This window comes from Dromiciops gliroides, chromosome 3 (assembly GCF_019393635.1).
Source record: "Dromiciops gliroides isolate mDroGli1 chromosome 3, mDroGli1.pri, whole genome shotgun sequence".
NCBI classification, from domain to species: Eukaryota; Metazoa; Chordata; class Mammalia; order Microbiotheria; family Microbiotheriidae; genus Dromiciops; species Dromiciops gliroides.
In genome coordinates, this window is record NC_057863.1 from 390,052,814 (window position 1) to 390,073,077 (window position 20,264).

Below are 20,264 nucleotides of genomic sequence, written 5' to 3' on the forward strand. Positions count from 1 at the left end.
GTAGGCACTTAATAAGTCTTTATTTGTTGGCTGAAATAAAATTCTGTCAGAAGGTTCAGAGGTCAGAAAGATCAGTTCTGGCTGCTCTCAGGGAAGGTTTTATGGAAGAGTGGCATTTCCCACCCCCCAAAGGATGACCAAGCTTGTAGCAACAGGCAGCTCCCTAGAGGCTTGAGTCCCAGGCACAAGACACAGTGTGTTAAGATATGCAAAAGGACTAAAGCATAGAACAGTGCCAGCAATGACTCCTTTTTGATGCAATACGGCGGATATAAAAGGGAACAATGCCAAGAAGCCTGGAAAGGTAGGTTGCTACCAGTTTGCGGAGGACTTTGATTGTAAAGCCAACAAGCTTGTATTTTTTTTTTTCAATTCACTTGGATGGCAAGTGGATGACTTGGACTTGTCTGGTTTTAGGGCTTTTTCCGGGTCACAAGTCCTTGAAAAAAGAAAAATCGCACAATTCCTACGTGAAGATCTTGTTCTAGCAATGACGACTCTGGTAACTGCTCAATTGCCCCCATTTTGAATTTGAAAATGGTTTTTACTCCCCATCGATCTAGGGCTCTTTGCAAGCAGCAAGAAGCTTCCCTTGGAGCTTGGTGGAGAAGCAGAGCAGAGCCTCATTTGGAGGGAGGGGGACGGAGGGGGAAGGAGAAGGGGGGAAGAAAGTGCAGCCACTGGCACCCGAGTAAGAGTAAGAGACTGGAAAGGAAGCCAGAGAACTAAAAACTGCCTGCTCTGCCTTCTTGTCACCCCCTCCCTATCCCCCACCCCAGCTCCCTCACTCCCGTGCCCGGCCTCACTCCTCCCTCTTTGTGCTCTGCCGCTATTTCCCTCGTAGACAGTTAGCTGCAGCCTGTGTGTGCCCACGCTAGGTCTGGCAGCAGCCCAGGCACACACACACCCTGGGGACCATATTAGTGCCCTCCCCTCTCACGCTTAGCGGGAGGGATTGTTTGACTTGAGCGCCCAGCCACAGGGCAGGCTGTTTTCCCTCCCCGAGGCAAAGGAGACTGTTGTTTTTCCTCTAGCTCAGGGGGCGGCGGGGGAGCCCCCCTCCTTAATATACGATGCAGCTGTTAAAATATCTAGGGTCTGGCGGGGGCAGGCCGCATAGCTGGCTCCTTGTTCCACTGGCAGACGGCTGCCTTGGAGTGCTGTGGCCAGATTTTATTGCAGCTTTCGTTGGGCTGGAGCTGAGTGTGAGTGTCAGAGTCAGTTACCTAATCCCTCCGTCGTTAGTGGAGCTGGGGAAACACCTCCTGCAAAAGCTTAGCGCGATGCTTGGGACTTGTGGGCTTCTGAAGGAACCAAACTCCATGCAAGTTATTGAACCGTAACGACACGAGTGAAGGCAAGGCGGTGGGAGCACTTGTGGGTCCTTTCAGAGGGAGATGTTAGGTTAGTTTGTTAGTTAGATATTAATAGATATTATAGAGTTAGATATTATACATATAAGATAGTTAGATATTAGGTTAGAGACAATCAATAGTCAATATTTATTAAGTACCTAGGATGTGCCAGGCATTGTGCCAAGCACTAAAGGGACACATAGAAGGAAGAAAAAAAACATTCTCTGTGCTCAAGGAGTTTGTAATCTCACTGGGGAAAGCAACATACAAAAGGAAGCTGGCAAGCAGGAGGGTGGACCACCACTGTGTGTCTGTGAGGTCAAAGCCAAGCCTAGCCTAGGGGGCAGCTAGGTGGTGCAGTGGATAAAGCACTGGCCCTGGATTCAGGAGGACCTGAGTTCAAATGTGACCTCAGACACTTGACACTTACTAGCTGTGTGAAGTTGGGCAAGTCACTTAACCCTTGCTTGTCCCACAAAAACAAAACCAAGCATATCCTGATGGAAAATGGAGTTACTGAGCTTTCTATAAAGAAAAGCAAGTTGTACATAATAGTTTTAACTGAGATACAATCAATGCCTTAACCCTAAGGAATAATCTTTAATGGGGGAGATTTTAGGGGTCAGTAGCAGGGCAGTAGGAGAAATATGCCTGGGCAGAGGGGTTACCCCACAACCCCTCTAATCACATCATACAGGCAGTCCCCTACCCTGCTAAAACATAAGACTAACACAAATATGTGTGATAGACAGGACCACCTATGCTATGAAACTCATCCAAAGAGAGGTAGGCAACACAGAGCCAAACTGTTAACTATTAAAACAATCTTTCCACCTTCTTCCCTGTGAATCTTTCTCCACCTCTCAGCTCTACCTGCTGCTCAGTGTGACCCATAATGTATAAATTTCACATCTTAAGCCTAGCAGGATGTCAAGGATAAAAAGAGAATTTTTTTTTTGTCTACATGGTATTGAAGACTCTTTGCCTTCCCTCACCTCAGTCACATCCAGGTACCAAGTCTTGCAGATTTCAGTCCTGAAACATCTACTCACATCCATCCCTGCTCTCTATTTCCACAGCCACTACCTTAGAAGAAGCCCACCCCTACCTGGACTAATCACATTAGCCTCCTAACAGGTCTCTTCACCCATTATTGCTCACTCCCCTTGAAAACTCTGTGTGTGTGTGTGTGTGTGTGTGTGTGTGTGTTACTACCAGAGTAATAATCTTTCCTTTGCACAAATATGGCCATGTCACTGTTGGGGGAAAAATCTTTAGCTTGCACTGCATATTTCTATTGTGCTGGAGTTGATGACCATACTTTACGTAATCATAACTTTGAATTGTGCATATTTGATTCTGTGCAACCACTTCAGGAGATTCATTATTCTCACTAATCAGGACATAGCTGCAGTGGGCTATGTCAGGGAGAAGGACTATGGTAACACTGGGACCTTCTGTCTACAGGCCAGGACAGGAAGCTTGTTTATTTAAGAAGAAGTATTGGGGATGGCCACTAGCTGAATACTCATCAAATGAGTAGATGGTGGGCCTAGAGAGAGACAAAGATAGAGACAGAAAGCAGGAACAGAGACCACAAAAGACTTGTGGGACTAGGGCAGAGGCATGGTCATAGTGGTTGGGAGCTCCTGAGGATTTTCTTCCTTGTCTCTAAGTCTGTGTTGTTGGTCAGGAAGAGACCACTTGGAGCAGCAGGTATATATTTGTCTCTTGGTTTATCTCTGAGAGGCTGTGATTGTGTAGTTGAGTCTGGACACAGGTTACACCACAGGGGGATCTGGACAATAATGAGCTGTGTCCCAGATTCCGCCATACAGTGTGATATCTTTTTGTGCTCTAAATCCCATGTCTTACATATTATGTCCCTAGAGTAATCAGAGCAGTGTGGAATTGCAAAGAAAGGAGAGGAAACAAAGGAGATTTTACCCTCTGTTGGGCAGGGTCTTGGGTGGCAACAGTATAAGGCAGGCCAGGCAGGATAGACCAGAGAAGGTGGGTAAAGGCCACAGGTCTGGGTAACAAGGCATGCCTGTTAACATGCTATTTAGCATAGTCTAGTTACTTTTAAAGTCCATTGGGGACAACAGGTTTCAAGTCTAGAGAGATCCAGTGCATGCAGGAAGGAAAAGGCAGGCAGGCAGGCAGGCAGTACATTTCCAATAAGATAAGCCTAGGTGTCTAGCACTGTCAAGGAAGAGCAGGCTTATGAAACTGACAAGCTGACAAGATTGGAAGACATTAGAGGCATAGGTACAGTGTGGAGAAATGTAAAGATAGGTGGAGGATAGTTGATAGCCCAGATTGACTTGAGAATAGAATATGGAAAGAGGATCACTTTGAACCAAGCCTCAAAAGGTTCAATTCAACAAACATTTATTTCTCAAGTATGTTATAAGGCATTGTGCTACCCCTTTAAGGATACAAAAATGAAATAAGGCCCTGGAGCATCTTACAGTATCCTAGAAACAAGAAAATATGCATCAGTAAATAGGCTATGATGAAGAATGGGCTATGGACAAAAAAGAAATCCATACAAAGTACTGGAGGCAAATTTTAGAAGGGAAGGAATACTTTCTGCTGGCAATGAGGAAGGCCTCCTGGAAAAGTTGGCACCTCAACTAAGACTGGAAGGAAGAGAAAAATGTCTATAGGCAGGAATGTGGAGAGAGTACACCCCTGGTATAGAGGATGGCTTGCATGAACATGCAGAGGTTGGATGGGAGAACAGTTAATAGCTGAATTTGGCTGGAATATAAATTGTATGAAGGAGAATAGAGAGAAATAATGTTGAAAAGGTAAGTCAGGCCCAGATTGTGCAGGGCCTTGAATATTTGACTAGAGAGTTTGAATTTTGTGCTCTAGACCTCTGGCTTCTAAAGCGTGGATAGTGGCTTGAACCCAAGAGGTTTTTGATCAATCTCGGAGTGGAAAGATGGGTTACACATATTCCATCCTCCTGCAATAGTCAGTTGTATACTTGTTTATGACACAAATACACTGCCCTCTTCCCTCAGGCATTTATAACCCAGAAATCCTTAGCAGCTGTGTCCCCTACCAGCCAGCCAGCCTCATCACACTCTGGTCCTCATGTTGGTTTGTGGCTGCTGTGAAGCACTGCAGAGTTTCTGTGGCAGTGAGTTAGGTACATCCTTCAACACATACATGCCTTTATGTGGGTTTTTTTTTTTCCAGTGGGAAAAAGTGAGTAGCACAGAATGAGCAGATATGCTTGGGTTACAATATACACCACAAATTTCATTCCATTATCTTTCCAAAACTTTTGCAATGCAGCCAAAGAAATCTTTTTTTTGGGGGGGGGGGGGAAGGGGGATATGTATCTCTAAACACTGTAATTAATAATAAGAATAAGAAGAAGAAGAAGAAGAAGAAGAAGAAGAAAGATAAGAACAGATCAATGAATTGGGCATGCCACTAAAAAAAAACCTACAAAAGTAACAAATAAAATCCCACACAACGAAATAAAAACAAAAGTAAAAATTCTAAAGATTAATAGCCTTCTTATACAACTGCCCCAAATAAACAAAACAAACAAACAAACAAAAAATCCCTGTTGAATTGACAATTAAAACTAGAAACCTTTGGGGGGGGTGGAAGAATTATAAAATAAACTATTACTAATTTGACAAAAAAGAAGCCAAAACCAAATTACTGAAATAAAAAAAAAATGTAAAAGGTGGATTCTCAACAAATGTATAAATAAAGAAAATTATTAGGAATTGTTTTGCTTAATTATATGCCAACAAAACTGATAAATGTAATAGATGAATATTTACCAAAATGTAATATCTCAATTAATAGCACAATACATAATTTAAATTATCCAATCACAGAAAAGAAAATTTACAAGCCATAAAGATTTATCTTGCAAAAAACAAACAATCAAACAAAAAACCCAGGATCAGTTGCATTTCCAAGTTAATTGTATCAAACATTTAAAGAGCATTTAGCTCTAATATTACATACATAATAATACACTCCTATGGAAAGTAGACTAGGTGCCTTTTTTCTTGTCAGTTCTAGCAAAACAGTATCAAGTCTGGAGCTTTTCACACACACATATACACCACACCCACCCATGCACATATATACGAACATAGATACATTCAGGTGTGTGTGTGTGTGTGTGTGTGTGTGTGAATATGGAAATGAGAAACATGTGGAAGACTAGTAATTTATTCTCTAAGGCTTGTTTGTGGAGTGAACAGAAGCCCCAGATATCAGATGAAGGTAGTGGCAATTCTTTCTTGGAGAAACTTTCTTACTGTGAACAGCCTACACTTGTCTCTTTCATGATCAAAATTCACTGTGGGCATGTGCTACTACTAAACTAATTCCCAACCTCAGGCAAGGTGGATAAAGGGACAATTTACCCAAGAAACAATTCCTTGCACACTAGGTTCATAGGTCCAAAGCTGGAAGGGACTTCAAAGGACATCTTGTCCAATGTCATCATTTTACAAATGAAGAAACTGAGGCTATTAGAGAGGTTATGGATATGGTGAATGAGGGAGAATGAATCAAAGATGAATCTGAGATTTCAAGAATGGTTGACATAGATAACAATGGTAGATTTTGGAGGGATATCCATTCAGTCATTTGAGGGATAACGAGTTTGAAATGCTAGGTGGCGCAGTGGATAAAGCACCAGCCCTGGATTCAGGAGGACCTGAGTTCAAATTTGACTTCAGACACTTGACACTTGTTCGAGTGGGCAAGGTGGTCTGGAGAATAAGAGATGAAAGGATAGAATGATGGACTTTCAATATCTGAATTCAGATGGGAAGAGAGCGAATATTTTATCTAAGAAGACATATTGAGCTGGGGTAATAGTGTGTTAATTCTTTGACTCCTTCAATAGATTAATTCAGAATAGTTGGGTGCTGGGACTTTTAATTCCATAATAATTCTTATCACACTTATTAGTTCTTTCTTTCTTTTTTTTTCTGGGCATTGAGGGTTAAGTGACTTGCCCAGGGTCACACAGCTAGTGTCAAGTATCTGAGGCCGGATTTGAACTCAGGTACTCCTGAATCCAGGGCCGGTGCTTTATCCACTGCGCCACCTAGCTGTCCCCTTATTTCTTTCTTTAAACTGTAATCATAGAATTTTAGAGTTGGAAGGGAGAACTTAGAAATCCTCAAGCTAATCCAACCCTTTCTTTGACAATAGTGAATTTCTATGATATAGCCAAGGTTACAGAAATTAGACCCTGTGACAGCCAGCCAGGGTAGGCACTCTCTTTCCTGGTGGCTCTTTCATTGTTGCCTTTCCCAGACCTTTTTTCCTTCCCTTTCCCTACTACCATTCAACGAAGGTGAGCTCGATTTTCATCAGTTCGTGAATTTTTTTAAAAAAAGGTACCAGTCAAGTGCTTTTTCCAATGTGAGGGGAGGAGTTTATTTACTTTTTCACTTTCTGCTGATTAACAGCCCACATCCAAAATCTCTCTGCCTTTGAAGCTTATCTGCAGGACCTATGAGAAGTGAAAATACAACAAACTCACACCTGGGTCACAGTACAAGGAACCTAAAGGCCCTAGCTGTCCAGTGTCCCCTGGAGGGAACCAGCTTTAACATCAAAGATCTGGGCTGTCCAGTGTCCCCTGCAGGGAATCAGACTTAATATCTCCCTTTCTCCTCTTCTCCAAATAGCTTCTTAATAGCCACTGAGAAATCCCTGTTTACTATGGGATTGAGGGATTCCAGTCAAAAGAGCTTCAGCTAGTGAAAGTGGTCCTGAACCTCTTCCCTGTTTACCCAGAAATTGTGTTAATCCCCTTAATTCCTGTGATTTAAACTGTCTCTCCTTCAAGTCCATTTCTCACCTCTCTGGGATTTGAAAGAACTGTTGAATCTAAGGGAGGGGTAAGGAAGTGAGAAAGTGAGAGGTTTAGGGATCAGTCTGAATAGCAATTTGGGAAGATGCCTGAGAGGATCCCATACCACTGTATGTTGTAATGGCTTCCATTAGCAAGTCACTGAGTTTAGTCCAGAGGCAGACAAGTGCTTTAGCCGTGTAGTCAGACTCAAATTAAAAATGGATTTTTGTGGGCTGCAACTTGACTAAAACCACAAATTAACATCATCTATGTTGTATTGTATTTTTATTTGTTTTGTTAAACATTTATTTGCTTTGTTAAACATTTCCCAATTACATTTTAATCTAGGTCTGGTTGCATAGTGGGCTGTAAGCAGTCCTGTGGGCAGTGAGTTGACACATCTCTCTACCTTAGAGGTTGAAGGAGTCTAAGGAGATGGGGTGGAGAAAAGCTAAGTTACTTGCCTGGGATCACAGCTCACAGTTGTTAGAGCCCTGACTTCCATTCTAGTATCTTTTCTGGAGCACATATGACAGGAAGGAGGCTCATGAGAAATTCATGCAATTATTTATTTTTTTATTTAGTGTGGCATAGGTAGCATGTTGTGGTGTAAAAATGGACTTTGGAGTCAGATGACCCAGGTTCAGATCCTGGATGTATTGCTTGGTATTTTTGTCACCTTGGGCAAGTCACTTCACTAGTCTGAAGGCAATAGGAACTATTGATGGGTTTCAGCAGGGGACAGAAGTGATTAGAGCTATATATTGGAAAGGTTTTTTCTTCTATAGTATACATATACATAGTATAGTAGTATACATATAGTATATGTAGGATGGTTTGGAGGGTGGGTCTAGATGGCTTGGAGGCTAGGTAGGGAGCTATTTCTAACAGTCTGAGGTCATACTGATGTTTTACCATACTTTCATGTACTTGTTCTTGGGGTTGTTTTGGAATTATTTTCTAGTAATCAATATATCAACAAGCATTTATATGGGCACTAACCTAGGCCTAGGAATGCAAGGGTAAAGAATAAAATAACCTTTACTCAAAAAGGGCTTACATTCTAAAGAGAGACAAAAGTATATAAAATATGTATTTAGCATAAATATAAAATGAATAAATACAAATAAATACAAAGGATTGAAATAGAAAGAAGGATTTAAAACTTGAAAGTATATTGTAGGGGCAGCTAGGTGGCACAGTGGATAGAGCACCAGCCCTGGATTCAGGAGGGCCTGAGTTCAAATCTAGCCTCAGACACTTGACACTTCCTAGCTGTGTGACCCTGGGCAAGTCACTTATGACCCTGGGCAAGTCACTTAACCCCAATTGCCTCACCCCCCAAAATGTAGGTTATCTAGCCCAACTCCTTATTTTGCAGATAAAGAAACTGAGGCCAGAAATGTAATGGCTTACCTGTTGTTTCATAGCTAACAAGTAGGAGAGCTAAGATTTAGATTAAGGTCATCTGACTCCAAATCAGCTTTTGTGTGCACTTCTGTAGTCTACTTTTCCACAAATGCTTGTTGGAGAAAAGAATAATTCTTTAGATTTTTCACCTTAGAACCACTCTGCCTCTCCAAAGTATCCTCCTGCCCTCCTTTTCAGAACTTGTCCTCTTTGCTCCAACCAGGCAGATCTTCTCACAAAATGTCTTCCTGTCTTTGGCCTTTGCACCTATTATTCTCTGTAGAGACCATGTTTTGTGCTCCTTTCATATATCAGTCAAAGGTATAGAAGAATGCTGGCCACATTGGGAGGGACAGTATAAATAAATGTTTACATATGCCAGGGAATGTTGAATATTTGGCTCAATTTCACAATCCCTTTCATTGCAAATAATCTTCCCCTATTTTGACTTCTTCTAAGGTTTAGATTTTCCATACAGTGGATCTTACCTGATCAGATCCATTAATAGGGTGGGGCGATAGAGCATCAACATCTAGGAGGTATGCTTCCTCTCACAGTGGTCTTTAGCCCAGGGCTTCTTAAACTTTTTCCACTTGTGATCCCTTTTCACCCAAGAAGTTTTTACATGACCCCGGGCATATGGGTATATAAAATATATATACATAACCTTTTACTGTTGCCAAATTTGTCACAACCCCACATTCAGTTACACAACCCCATATGGGGTCCCAACGCACAGTTTAAGAAATTTTGTTCTATTCCATTGGACCCAATCTTAAGTCCTTTGCTGGTCCCTAGTCCTGTAGCCCAAGAAGATCCCATTCATGTCCTAGGGCCTGCCAGGTGTCACACTGTAAAGGGCCTGGCGCTTTCTGTTCCTCTGTTATGTCCGTTACACCCTCTTGCACAATCCAGACAGTTGTCTGGTATGATTGTACCTGACTGAGGTAAACTTTTTTCTGCACAACCCTCCCCAAACTTACTTTCCCCCAGTGTTAGAATTGCTAATTATGGTCCTGGTTTTAGTCCTACCTCTGTGATCCTCACTTTAATCATCTGTAAAATGACCATGTTAGGATAAGATGTGTTCTTGAAACAAGTCAACTGCAAAAAGCTTTGCTAATGAGAACTTTATTTCAACCTTCCAAAAACATGGTCTCCATAGCAAGTGGTTCTTCTATAAAATCCCCAGCAATGGATAGGTGTAAAAATTGTGTGTGTGTGTGTGTGTGTTAGAAAGAGACAGATAGACACATCCAAAGATAGATCAGACAGACAGAAGAGACAGAGACAGAGATAGAACATAAAGAGTGAGAATAGAGATAAAATAGAGAGACAGAGGGAGAGAGACAGAGATTCCTGAAAAGTTGGTTAGCTTTGACTTTAGTCTATGCCAAAGGAAACAAGAGAAACTCACTAATGATTTTCACCATGGTTTAGGTTTCACTGATTTGTTTGAATTTTTCATTCTTTAGACAGGAAACTTTTAATGTTTGTGGAGACAGGATGGATTAATGCAAATAAAAAAAATACAACAACCAAAGGAACCAGGAGATGTATAATGTGTCAGGAAATCTGAAGTATTTGGATATCTTTACAAGTCACATGAGTTTGATTTGCTATTTGCCCCAATTCCTTGTTTTACCCTCTACAGTTAGTCCTAAAAAGAGCTGAGCTATTGTGGGAATTTGAAAACAATTTATTCTGGTGGCTTCCAGTGATTTCTGGATTTACTATCCCCATGTATGGGAACAGAATGGTTTTACTCTCTGTGTCTGTCTGTCTGTCTCACACACACACACGCACACACACATTAATTCATTTAGCTTTCCTTAACATGTATGCAATTCACAGTATTGGGGGGAAAAGCACTTGGGGGAGTCTTAATTCTGAGTTTCCAGTTGTAGCCCTATCTCTATGTGGTTGGGGGGACCTTAAATTCATTTCATCCCACTTGGGCTCAATTTCTTTATATATTAAATTAGGGGTACAGTCTTCTAGCTCTAAAATTCTGTGACTCTATGTCTTGGATAGATAAAATTTCTCCCTTGGAATTAGAATCAATTTGTCCCACTAATTTTGCTTTGCTTGATAATTGGGGTCAAGGGATTGTTTTGTAGGGAGAGGAGATGGTTGAGGGAAGACCTCCTGCCTGAAAGAGACCAGCTGTTTTCTTTCTCTCCCAAAGGGGAAAAAAGAGAGGAAATTGGCTTACATTTTGGTTAGATATAGCAAAGAATTTCCTGACCATTAAGGATTTTTTAACATTGGAATGAGTGTCTGTGGGAGGCTGTGATATCTCTTCATTTTTTTTTCTTTGGAGGTCCTTGAGCAATTAAAAAAAAAAGTTCAACTGTTTTGACTATCCTAGGGCAGAAAAATGTACTACATGACTTCTTGAAGTCCCATCTACTCCAGCAATACAATGACAAGACTTTTGGGTAGTGCCTATAACCTTGCCATAATGTAACAATGACAATAATAATTCAATATACACAGTAGTCCTCATCTTAGTAACTGGAAATAGCTTCAGATACACTCTAAATAGCTGAAGGGACTTGTAATAGAAGGAACTCTAGGCTAGGAGGTAAGGGACCTGGGTTTTAGTCCTGACCCTGCTATCAATCAGTTTTGTGGCCTTGGGGAAGAAACTTCTATTAGTTTATAGGCATTAGGGATGAAAGGAATTTTAGTGTTCACATAGGCCAATTCTTCTATTTCACAGATAGGGAAACTGAGATCAAAAGGTTAAGTGCCTGGAGCAGCTAGGTGGTGCAGTGGATAGAGCACTGGCCCTGGATTCAGGAGGACCTGAGTTCAAATCCAGCCTCAGACCTTTAACACTTACTAGCTGTGTGACCCTGGGCAAGTCACTTAACCCCAATTGCCTCACCAAAAAAAAAAAAAGGTTAAGTGCCTTGCTCAAGATTATGGAGCTAGTAAGTGGAAGATCCCAAAAGGAATCCGGCAGTCTGGGAGAAAAAGCATTGGCTCTTGAGGTAGATGATCTTGTTTCAAATCCTAGATATGCCATTTACCAGCTTGTGTGACTGTGGGCAGTAGATCAATCCATTTTTATCAACAAGCATTTATTAAGCATTCACTGTTTGCTTGGCACAATGCTAGGCATTTGGATACAAACAAAAATCTCAGCCTCTCTGAGTCTCAGTTCTATCATTTTTAAAATTGAGGAGATTGGCCTAGATCAGTGATTTCTCAGTATATAGCCTGGGGAACTTCCCCATCCTGACTCTTTCAGAGAGGGGCTGAGAGTTCAAAACCTTTCATAATAATACCAGGATGCTTTAATTTCTGATGGGGTGAATATCGATAGACATAATCTACATAAATTAAAGTTCTCTGGGGAGTCCTCATTTTTTGAGAGTATAAAGGGATCCTGAGACCAAACATTATGAGAACTTCTGGCCTGGATACCTCTATGACTTGCTGACTTCTAAGTCCAGTTTCCCTTCTCCTGTGCCATGATGACTTCACAATCTATATAGGCCTCTGCTTCTTTATGTGTGAAATGAAAGAATTAATCTCTATAAACCCCAAGGTCCACTTTATGGTTCTTGGAATATATCACTCTCTAACCCCAGTTCAGAAGGTGCTTCTGCTTGGTGGATGGGTTCTTACAACCTCAGCTAAAAATGATGGTTGTGGGGGCAGCTAGGTGGCGCAGTGGATAGAGCACTGGGCCTGGAGTCAGGAGGACCTGAGTTCAAATCTGGCCTCAGACATTTAATACGTACTAGCTGTGTGACCCTGGGCAAGTCACTTAACCCCAATTGCCTCACTAAAAAAAAAAACGATGGTTGTGTCCAGCCAACGTTCCTGGGGTTGTTGTTCAAGACCAGTTGGATCTGGGAAGTAATAATAATAATTGTGAGTAATGAATGCCATCATCTCAGCAACAATGGAATGAGTTTGATTACTTTAGAAATAGTGTGGCTATAAATCTGGGTCAGGGCTTCATGGATGGGGTTTGGGTGGCTGCATTACTAATGATTACTTTTTTTCCCCTTAGTCTTGACACGGAGGAATATGAGTGTCTAAGATGGAAACTTCCACCTCAACCACTGCTGCCGAGAAGAAAGAAGCTAAAAGTACAATTCTGGAGGGGAATGGTTTTACCGACACAGGAAAGAAAGCCTCTCCCTTAACTGTGGCGGCAGCAGCAGCAGCAGCGGCAGCAGCAGCAACTGCCCAAGGAGGTACTTTATCCTTTGCACACTTTGAGAGCAGCAGGGGTGTTTTTCATTAGCCTGTTAGAATTTAATTAGAATGGTGGCAGATGTCATCAGGCCAGCATGCTGATTTTATTGAGAGAAAGAGAGGAGGAGGGCTCTACTCTGGGGGATTCCCAAGCACCCTGAGTGACAGTCTGAGAATTGTTCCCACCCATAGGAGGCCATCTGTGATCTAAGAGAGTCAGGCTGTCCCAAACTCCCAGTGGGGCTCTGGGATATCAGAAGGTTGGGAGGATGGGGACCTGGGTGTGACCCTCAGACTGAGTTCAGTTTGCTCATGAGATGTTTTTAGGGAGATCTATGTTTCTGTGCTTGCTGGCCACCCCTTGACTGTTTTGGAAAGTAATTGTCTCCTGGTTCTCCAGGCTGTAATTAAAGGGTCAGGTATGGGATTGGGTATCCTTAGGTGAATTTCAGGCCAAGCTAATTATAACAGAAGGACTATAAGAACCACAGCCTCTTACTTTACTGCCTAAAAGAGAAATACTCTATGGTTTCCACTTGTCGATGCCAATATCCCTTTGGGAAAGTTTGGCGGCAGTTTGGAGACCTCCCCTTGTTTCTGGGTAGTCCATCTGGAAGCCACAAAACTATTTCTGTTCTGTCAGGAATGGAAAGACCTAGATTGCTTCCACTCTCCCATTGATTTAGTCATGCTGAGACAAGAGAGATGCATTAATAAGACTGCATTAAAATGACTGCACAAATAGTGACCACATGATTTAGGTTGCATACTTTAAAATGAGGTAGTCCTAGGCAGGTACTCCCATCCCCATCCATCCCTTCCCTCCACTTCCTGACACTTCATTTGGGGAATAGTAAGTTGAAGGTGGCAATTTCTGGGACTTATGTGTAGAGAAAGCCCCCAGAGACTCTCAGTTATGATAGTTTTGTTGTTGGAATATATTTGTGTATGTATGTATATATACATATATGTATGTGTACATATGTATTATATATACACATAAACACATGCATGCATGTATACATATATGAATGAGCAGGAGAAAAGAGGTTTCTACAGTGATATAAAGTCAGCCTTGGAGTCAGGAAGACCCAGGTTCAAGGCCTGCCACTTGACGTACATACTATCTATGTGACTCTGAGTAAGATTTTTAACCTTCTGGTGCTCTGGCAGCTCTGACTGTAGGTTGTAGAGCAGATGCCATTCTACAATAATAAAGGAAATTTCCCTAATGGGAGTTGCCTATACCAGTGAAGTCACAGGTCCAGTTGCCCTCCTTTTTTCCAAAATAAAAGAGAGGAGGCAGCTAGGTAGCACAGTGGATAGAGCACCGGTCCTGGATTCAGGAGGACCTGAGTTCAAATCCGGCCTCAGACACTTGACACTTACTAGCTATGTGACCCTGGTCAAGTTACTTAGCCTTCATTACCCTGCCAAAAAAACAAAAAAAACAAACAAGCAAACAAAATAAAAGAGAGAAAGAGGGTTGGGATAAATAGTTCATGCCAGTAAGAGGGAAGTGATAGTCAGGCATCATTGACTCAAGAATAGGGGGTAGAAATTAATATTTCTAAACCAGAGAGGAAAACTTCTCAAAGGGTTCTTTCAAAACCATTGCCTCCCTTGCATGAAATTCCCTTTTGTGCATCATAGTGGGGGAATCTCAAAACTTGTGTCTTCATGTCTTACATATTCTTGCACTCCCATTTGTGACCTGGGGCAGGTTTATTTAGATTATACAAGGTAAAAGCTGTTGATGATATAGGCCTCTATAAGTGTTGGAGTTCTCCAGAAATGGGGTAATGGCAAGCTGATATTTTCCCTTGTTGGGTATGACATCATCCATTGTACTTATGTCAAACTCTGGAGTTGGGTATTCCTGACAGATTGAGCCCCTTTTAAGTGGCAAGTCAAATCACACATGAGATCTTTGGGCTGGATTCAGGTTAACCAAGGAAAAGACTTTTGAGGGGGGAAAGAGAGCATCTTTGATACCAGATACTGTATCGTCACCATAGCCTTGTGTACAGTATGGGTCAGGCATGTGTAAATATCTATGATGTCACTACTGTTGAAATTATAGGGGCAGATAGGTGGTGCAATGGATAGAGCACTGGCCCTGGAGTCAGGAGTACCTGAGTTCAAATCCAGCCGCAGACACTTAACACTTACTACCTGTGTGACCCTGAGCAAGTCACTTAACCCCAATTGCCTCACTAAAAAAAAAAAAAAAGAAAAAGAAATTATAACTATTCAACCACTTCTATTCTGAGAGAATAACCACAGGTGCTTAACTATGGACCTCTTGCTTGGGATGAAGTGGTCTGATAAAAGGCAGGAGACTCTCTTTCTTTCTGCTAACACAGATCCTTCTTTTCTAGGCCCTCTCCTTATATATTGAGACTATTCATTGCTTAATGGTTAGCTACATCCATCCATCTCATGTGGAGGAATGAATCGTGATGCAAGCTGTTTAGAGAGTAACCTTTATTTAGATCAGCTCATTTTTTCTAATCAGGCTTGTATAGAGCATTTTTTTACTGATGCTTTATAAGTTTAAGTAAAAGGGAAAAGTAATTTTCAACTACAAACTCTTAGGTCAATTCTGTCAGAGAGCTGGGAGCATATATTCATTCTAAACTGAATCATAAAGGAAATGTTATGAAGAGAATGAAATTGTAACATAATGGACACTGGTTTATATTCTTCCCCATCTTTTGATGTTTTGGTTTATGGCTTACTCTGTTTCTTTATCTGTCCAATAGGGTGGTCAAAAAGATCATAGAATACTGTGTTAAATTGAGTGAGCTGAAATGTAACAGGGAAAAATGTAAAATTCTATGGCGAATTTCCATTCAATAGATTAGCTTCACGTTTACAAGATGAGGGAAGCACAGCTACGTGGCAATTAGTAGGAAAAAGGTCTGGGGACTTTTGTGAACTGGACTGCAAACTCAAATTAGAGCCAAAGGTGTCACTCTAACAGCCTAGCAAGATAATGTAATACTAGTCAGCTCTAAGAAAAGCACAGGGGGGGCAGCTAGGTGGCACAGTGGATAGAGCACCGGCCCTGGAGTCAGGAGTACCTGAGTTCAAATCCAGCCGCAGACACTTAACACTTACTAGCTGTGTGACGCTGGGCAAGTCACTTAACCCCAATTGCCTCACTAAAAAAAAAAAAAAAAAAGAAAAGCACAGGGTCCAGAAGAAAGGAAGTAATAATCCCACACTGTATTCTGCCCTGGGCAGATTACATTTTAGCAAGGATTTAAACAAATTGGAATATTTCCAGAAGAGGACAACCAGGAAGGTGAGAATGCTTGAGAACACAGCATCTGATGATTAATCAAGGAAATTTGAATGTTTAGCTTAGAGATGAGAAGACTTGCGTGGGGGGAGATGATGTCTGCCTTGAAGAATTAGAAAGTTTGTTATGGGGAAGAGGGATTAGATTTATTCTTCTTGGTCATCAGGGGCAAGAACTGGGGGCAGGAAGTGGAAGTTGAAGAGAAGCAGATTTAGATTTTACATTAGGAAGATTTTCCTAACAATGAAAGCTGACCAAAAATGTAATGGGCTGGGCTCTCTTGGGATGTTGGGGGTTCTCTCGTCATGGTGATCTTCAAGGAGAGGTTGGATGACCACTGGTCATGGATGTTTTAAGGAGGATTCCACTTTGGGGATTCATTGGCCTTTGAGGTTCCTTCTCACTTTGTAATACTGTGAGTCTCCAGAGGTAGTGCTTGAGCTAGATTATGAAAGAAGATTATGATTTTGATATTCAGAGATGGGGCAAGGAATGTATTATAGGTGAATGAGACTTCTTGAGCAAAGGCAGAGAAAGTGGAGAGATGCCAGATTTGTTTGAGAAATAGTGAGTAGATCAGTTTGGTTGCAGTACGATTTCAGACATTCAGAACGAGATTCAGTAATTACCACCACCCCCCTCTCTGCAACAGTGCCCACACTTTTTTTTTTTGCCTGGAGGCAAAATCTTGGACCAGTCAATTTCCATGATTTCAGTGTTAACCTTTTAGGGTCCCTTTCGTCCAATTTTTCTATGCTTTGCAAGCCTTCTGATTTCTGCATTGTAACATGGTTGATTCCTTCAAAGTGTATGACATTGTCTCTTACATTTGCATCAAGCTGTCTGCTTTAGAATGAATGATTTACAAGCCTAACATTTCTTGTCTTATTACCAACGAAGTCTAGAAGTCAGAAAGGGAGTGTTTGAAGATGTCAGGAGAAGTGTGATGAAAGTATTATGTAATGAGATGTAAAAAGCAAATCCTACGACTCAGGCAGAAGAGATGTATTAATAAACTCCGTTAAAATTCCCAGAGGTATAGTAGACCCCAGATCCAGGGTAGACCTTATACATAGGTGGCTCTCTACATGATGGCATGGCTTAAAGGAACATTGAACCAGAGCCCCCCGGTCCCCATATATTTCCCCCACTGCCTGTCATTGGGCCTGACATTCCACCATTCCTTCCTTTGGCACCAGAAGACTTTACCTTTCTAGATTTCCCCTATTAAACTGAAGATTCTCCCTGGATAGAGTTGATTTTTACCAGAGATGAGTTGACAGTTTAGTGGAATCCTTTGGGTGAGGGTTGGATGTATTGCAAAGGTGACCATGTAGCTGATTCATTCTGGGGAACAGGGTTGGGATGCCCAGACAAAATGAGATTGATCTAATTATTGTAAAGAAGGAGACCAGATGACTCTGGGGAGGGGTGTTCTCTGTGGTGGGCTCTCATTACAGTCATCAGTTCTACCATTATTAACTCAAAAGAACAAATGATCCTTAGATCCTTAGCCAGGCATTATTTCCCTACATATAGGTTTCAGCTTTGCAACACAAAGTCTAAGCAATTATGTTCTCTTACAACATAATAACATATGTTCTCTCAAATAGAGTGCCTCTTAAAATATAGTGACACTTCCTTGCATTTGTTTGCACTTTTGAAAATGGCTTCACATTTATAATCTCATTAGATCCTCACAATGTCACTGTGAAGGAAATAAAATAGCCTATTTGGCAGATGCAGATGAGGAAATCAAAGTCCAGTGACCAAGGTTAAGTGACTTGCCTGAGGTCTCATTGCCAGTCAGGTAGTGGCTGCACTAGTAGTAGAACCTAATTCTTCCAAGCTTTGGCTTTTCCCACCTGATCATTACTGTTTCTAGCATACTTGAAAGTGCCAAACACACCAGAATTCATTTTTCCTGGCAATGAAAATAAATATTAAAAGACTAAAGTACGATTGTGTGTAGAACTTAAAACACACTCATATATGCGCACGCACGCACGCGCGCGCACACATCCTAAAGTTAAGTTTAAGTGTCTCCTAAAAGCAACTCATGAGAGAAAAGCTGGGCAAAGCCATCCATTGTAAGTACTTCCCCAGGCCTACTCAGCTGCTGGTCCAACACTCTGAATTCCATAAATCCTTAAAAACACATTTTAGCCCAAGGATCTTTCCCCCTTTCATTTTAAAAAGTGTGTAATTTTAAAGGCAATTTGATTCAGATGTTTCTCATTCGTTCATATAGAAACCATCCAAATGCTGTCGTGCTTTCTCCCTGAAAAAGGGTCTCTTCTTGCCAAAGAGATTTGGGAAACTCTCTTTTTTATTGAATTCTGTGTCCCTCAGCTGGGAAAGGGAGACTTACCAATTCCAAACTCCCAGGGTTAGGGATGATTTAAAATGCTAAGGCTGCGAATTTGGAGATGGAGTCTTGACAAAAGGATGACTGCATTCTCTGCTCCCCATGATTAAGCATCCCAGGATAGAGAGGGGAGTTGAAATCCCAATCTCAAATGGAATTTTGGAAAACACACCCTACAGATCTCAGATAGGCCCTCCCAGTGAGGATGGTTGATGAGGAGAAATATTCTCCTTGGTCCCCAGGCCCAGAAGATGCTCATCAGGCAGTAGCTAAATCTATGAACTTGAACATTGTTCCTCAGACGCTGGAACAGAATTGTTTGCACTGGGCAGTTGGTAGTAAGGTAACCAACTGAAGTTATGTTAGTACTCGTGGGCCTGCCTTGTAGCACCATTAGTTGTATGAGAAATTGCTTAGATTTGAGTCGAGAAGTGTGTCTGTTATTTGTGTTTAGAACTCAAATGAACCTAATGCTGTTGTCCTAAAGGCCTCTGCTTATTGGTCCAATACTTTACTGCCATCATTTAGTTGTCAGTGTGGAAATCGCCTGGTGAGATGACGACAATGGCTTGCAGTTGATGCCAAAGTATGTCGAAATTTCCAGTTCTATAAGTTTTCTCACCAGGGTCTTTAAAACTTGCTGTGCTATTTGCTTTCTTGTAGATATTGCTAGGTTGCAAGCCTTTCTTTAGTGTTTTCTGCTAGAGCCATGCATTTCTTTATTGTAAATACACTTTCATTCAGGTTTTATTAGGTTGGAAACTATTCTCATTTCATTTTTCTTGGAACCAGTTTTTCCCCCCTAAGACTTAAAAAAATTTTGCTTTGGCAAATGACCAATTCCTGTTACAGATTTTGATAGGATTGGGGCTGGTCCTTCAAAAAAGTCCCATTTATCCACAGAAAGTTGTCCTAGCACCTCCCTCATGCACCTTGGTTTGAAATTATATACAGGCTCTTGTGTCTGGGGTGATTGGAAGCTCAGTGGATAATTGAATTTGTTTTTATTTTAATTGAATTTAATTTTTTTGCAGGGCAGTGAGGGTTAAGTGACTTGACCAGGGTCATACAGCTAGTAAATGTCAAGTGTCTGAGGCCAGATTTCAACTCAGGTCCTCCTGAGGACCAGTGATTTATCCACTGCACCACCTAGCTGCCCTATTTATTTAATTAATTATTTATTCATGCATTTATTTGTTTGTTTATTCTTTCCTTCCTTCCTTCTTTTTTTTTGCGGGGCAATGGGGGTTAAGTGCCTTGCCCAGGGTCATGTAGCTAGTATGTGTCAAGTGTCTGAGGTCGGATTTCAACTCAGGTCCTCCTGACTCCAGTGCCAGTGCTTTATCCACTGCACCACCTAGCTGCCCCTCTTTCTTTCTTTCTTTCTTTCTTTCCTTCTTTCCTTCTTTCCTTCTCTTTCTTTCTTTCTCTCTTTCTTTCTCTCTTTCTTTCTCTCTTTCTTTCTCTCTTCCTTTCTCTCTTTCTTTCTTTCTTTCTTTCTTTCTTTCTTTCTTTCTTTCTTTCTTTCTTTCTTTCTTTCTTTCTCTCTCTCTCTCTCTCTCTCTCTCTCTTTCTTTCTTTCTTTCTTTCTTTCTTTCAATAATTGAAATTTTTAAAGGGAGATTGCCTAGCTTATCAGATCCAACCTCCTCTCCTGGTCTTCAGGTCACTTCATGGTCTGGCCCAACCTGACCTGTCCAAACTTATGTCGCTCTACTCATCAGGGCTTCTACTGTCTTCTCTGAT

The 20,264-nt window shown here is 41.4% G+C and overlaps 1 protein-coding gene across 1 annotated transcript in view; it reads left to right on the top strand.

The window, feature by feature from the left end:
• The first annotated feature begins 210 nt into the window (after positions 1 to 210).
• Positions 211 to 20,264, top strand: part of GLI2 (GLI family zinc finger 2) — a 320,135-nt gene continuing 300,081 nt past the window's right edge. The window contains exons 1-2 of the mRNA XM_043995795.1: positions 211 to 304; positions 12,656 to 12,842. Coding sequence (XP_043851730.1) covers positions 12,686 to 12,842 — 157 coding nt within the window. The 5' untranslated portion in view covers positions 211 to 304; positions 12,656 to 12,685. The remainder of the gene's footprint in view (positions 305 to 12,655; positions 12,843 to 20,264) is intronic.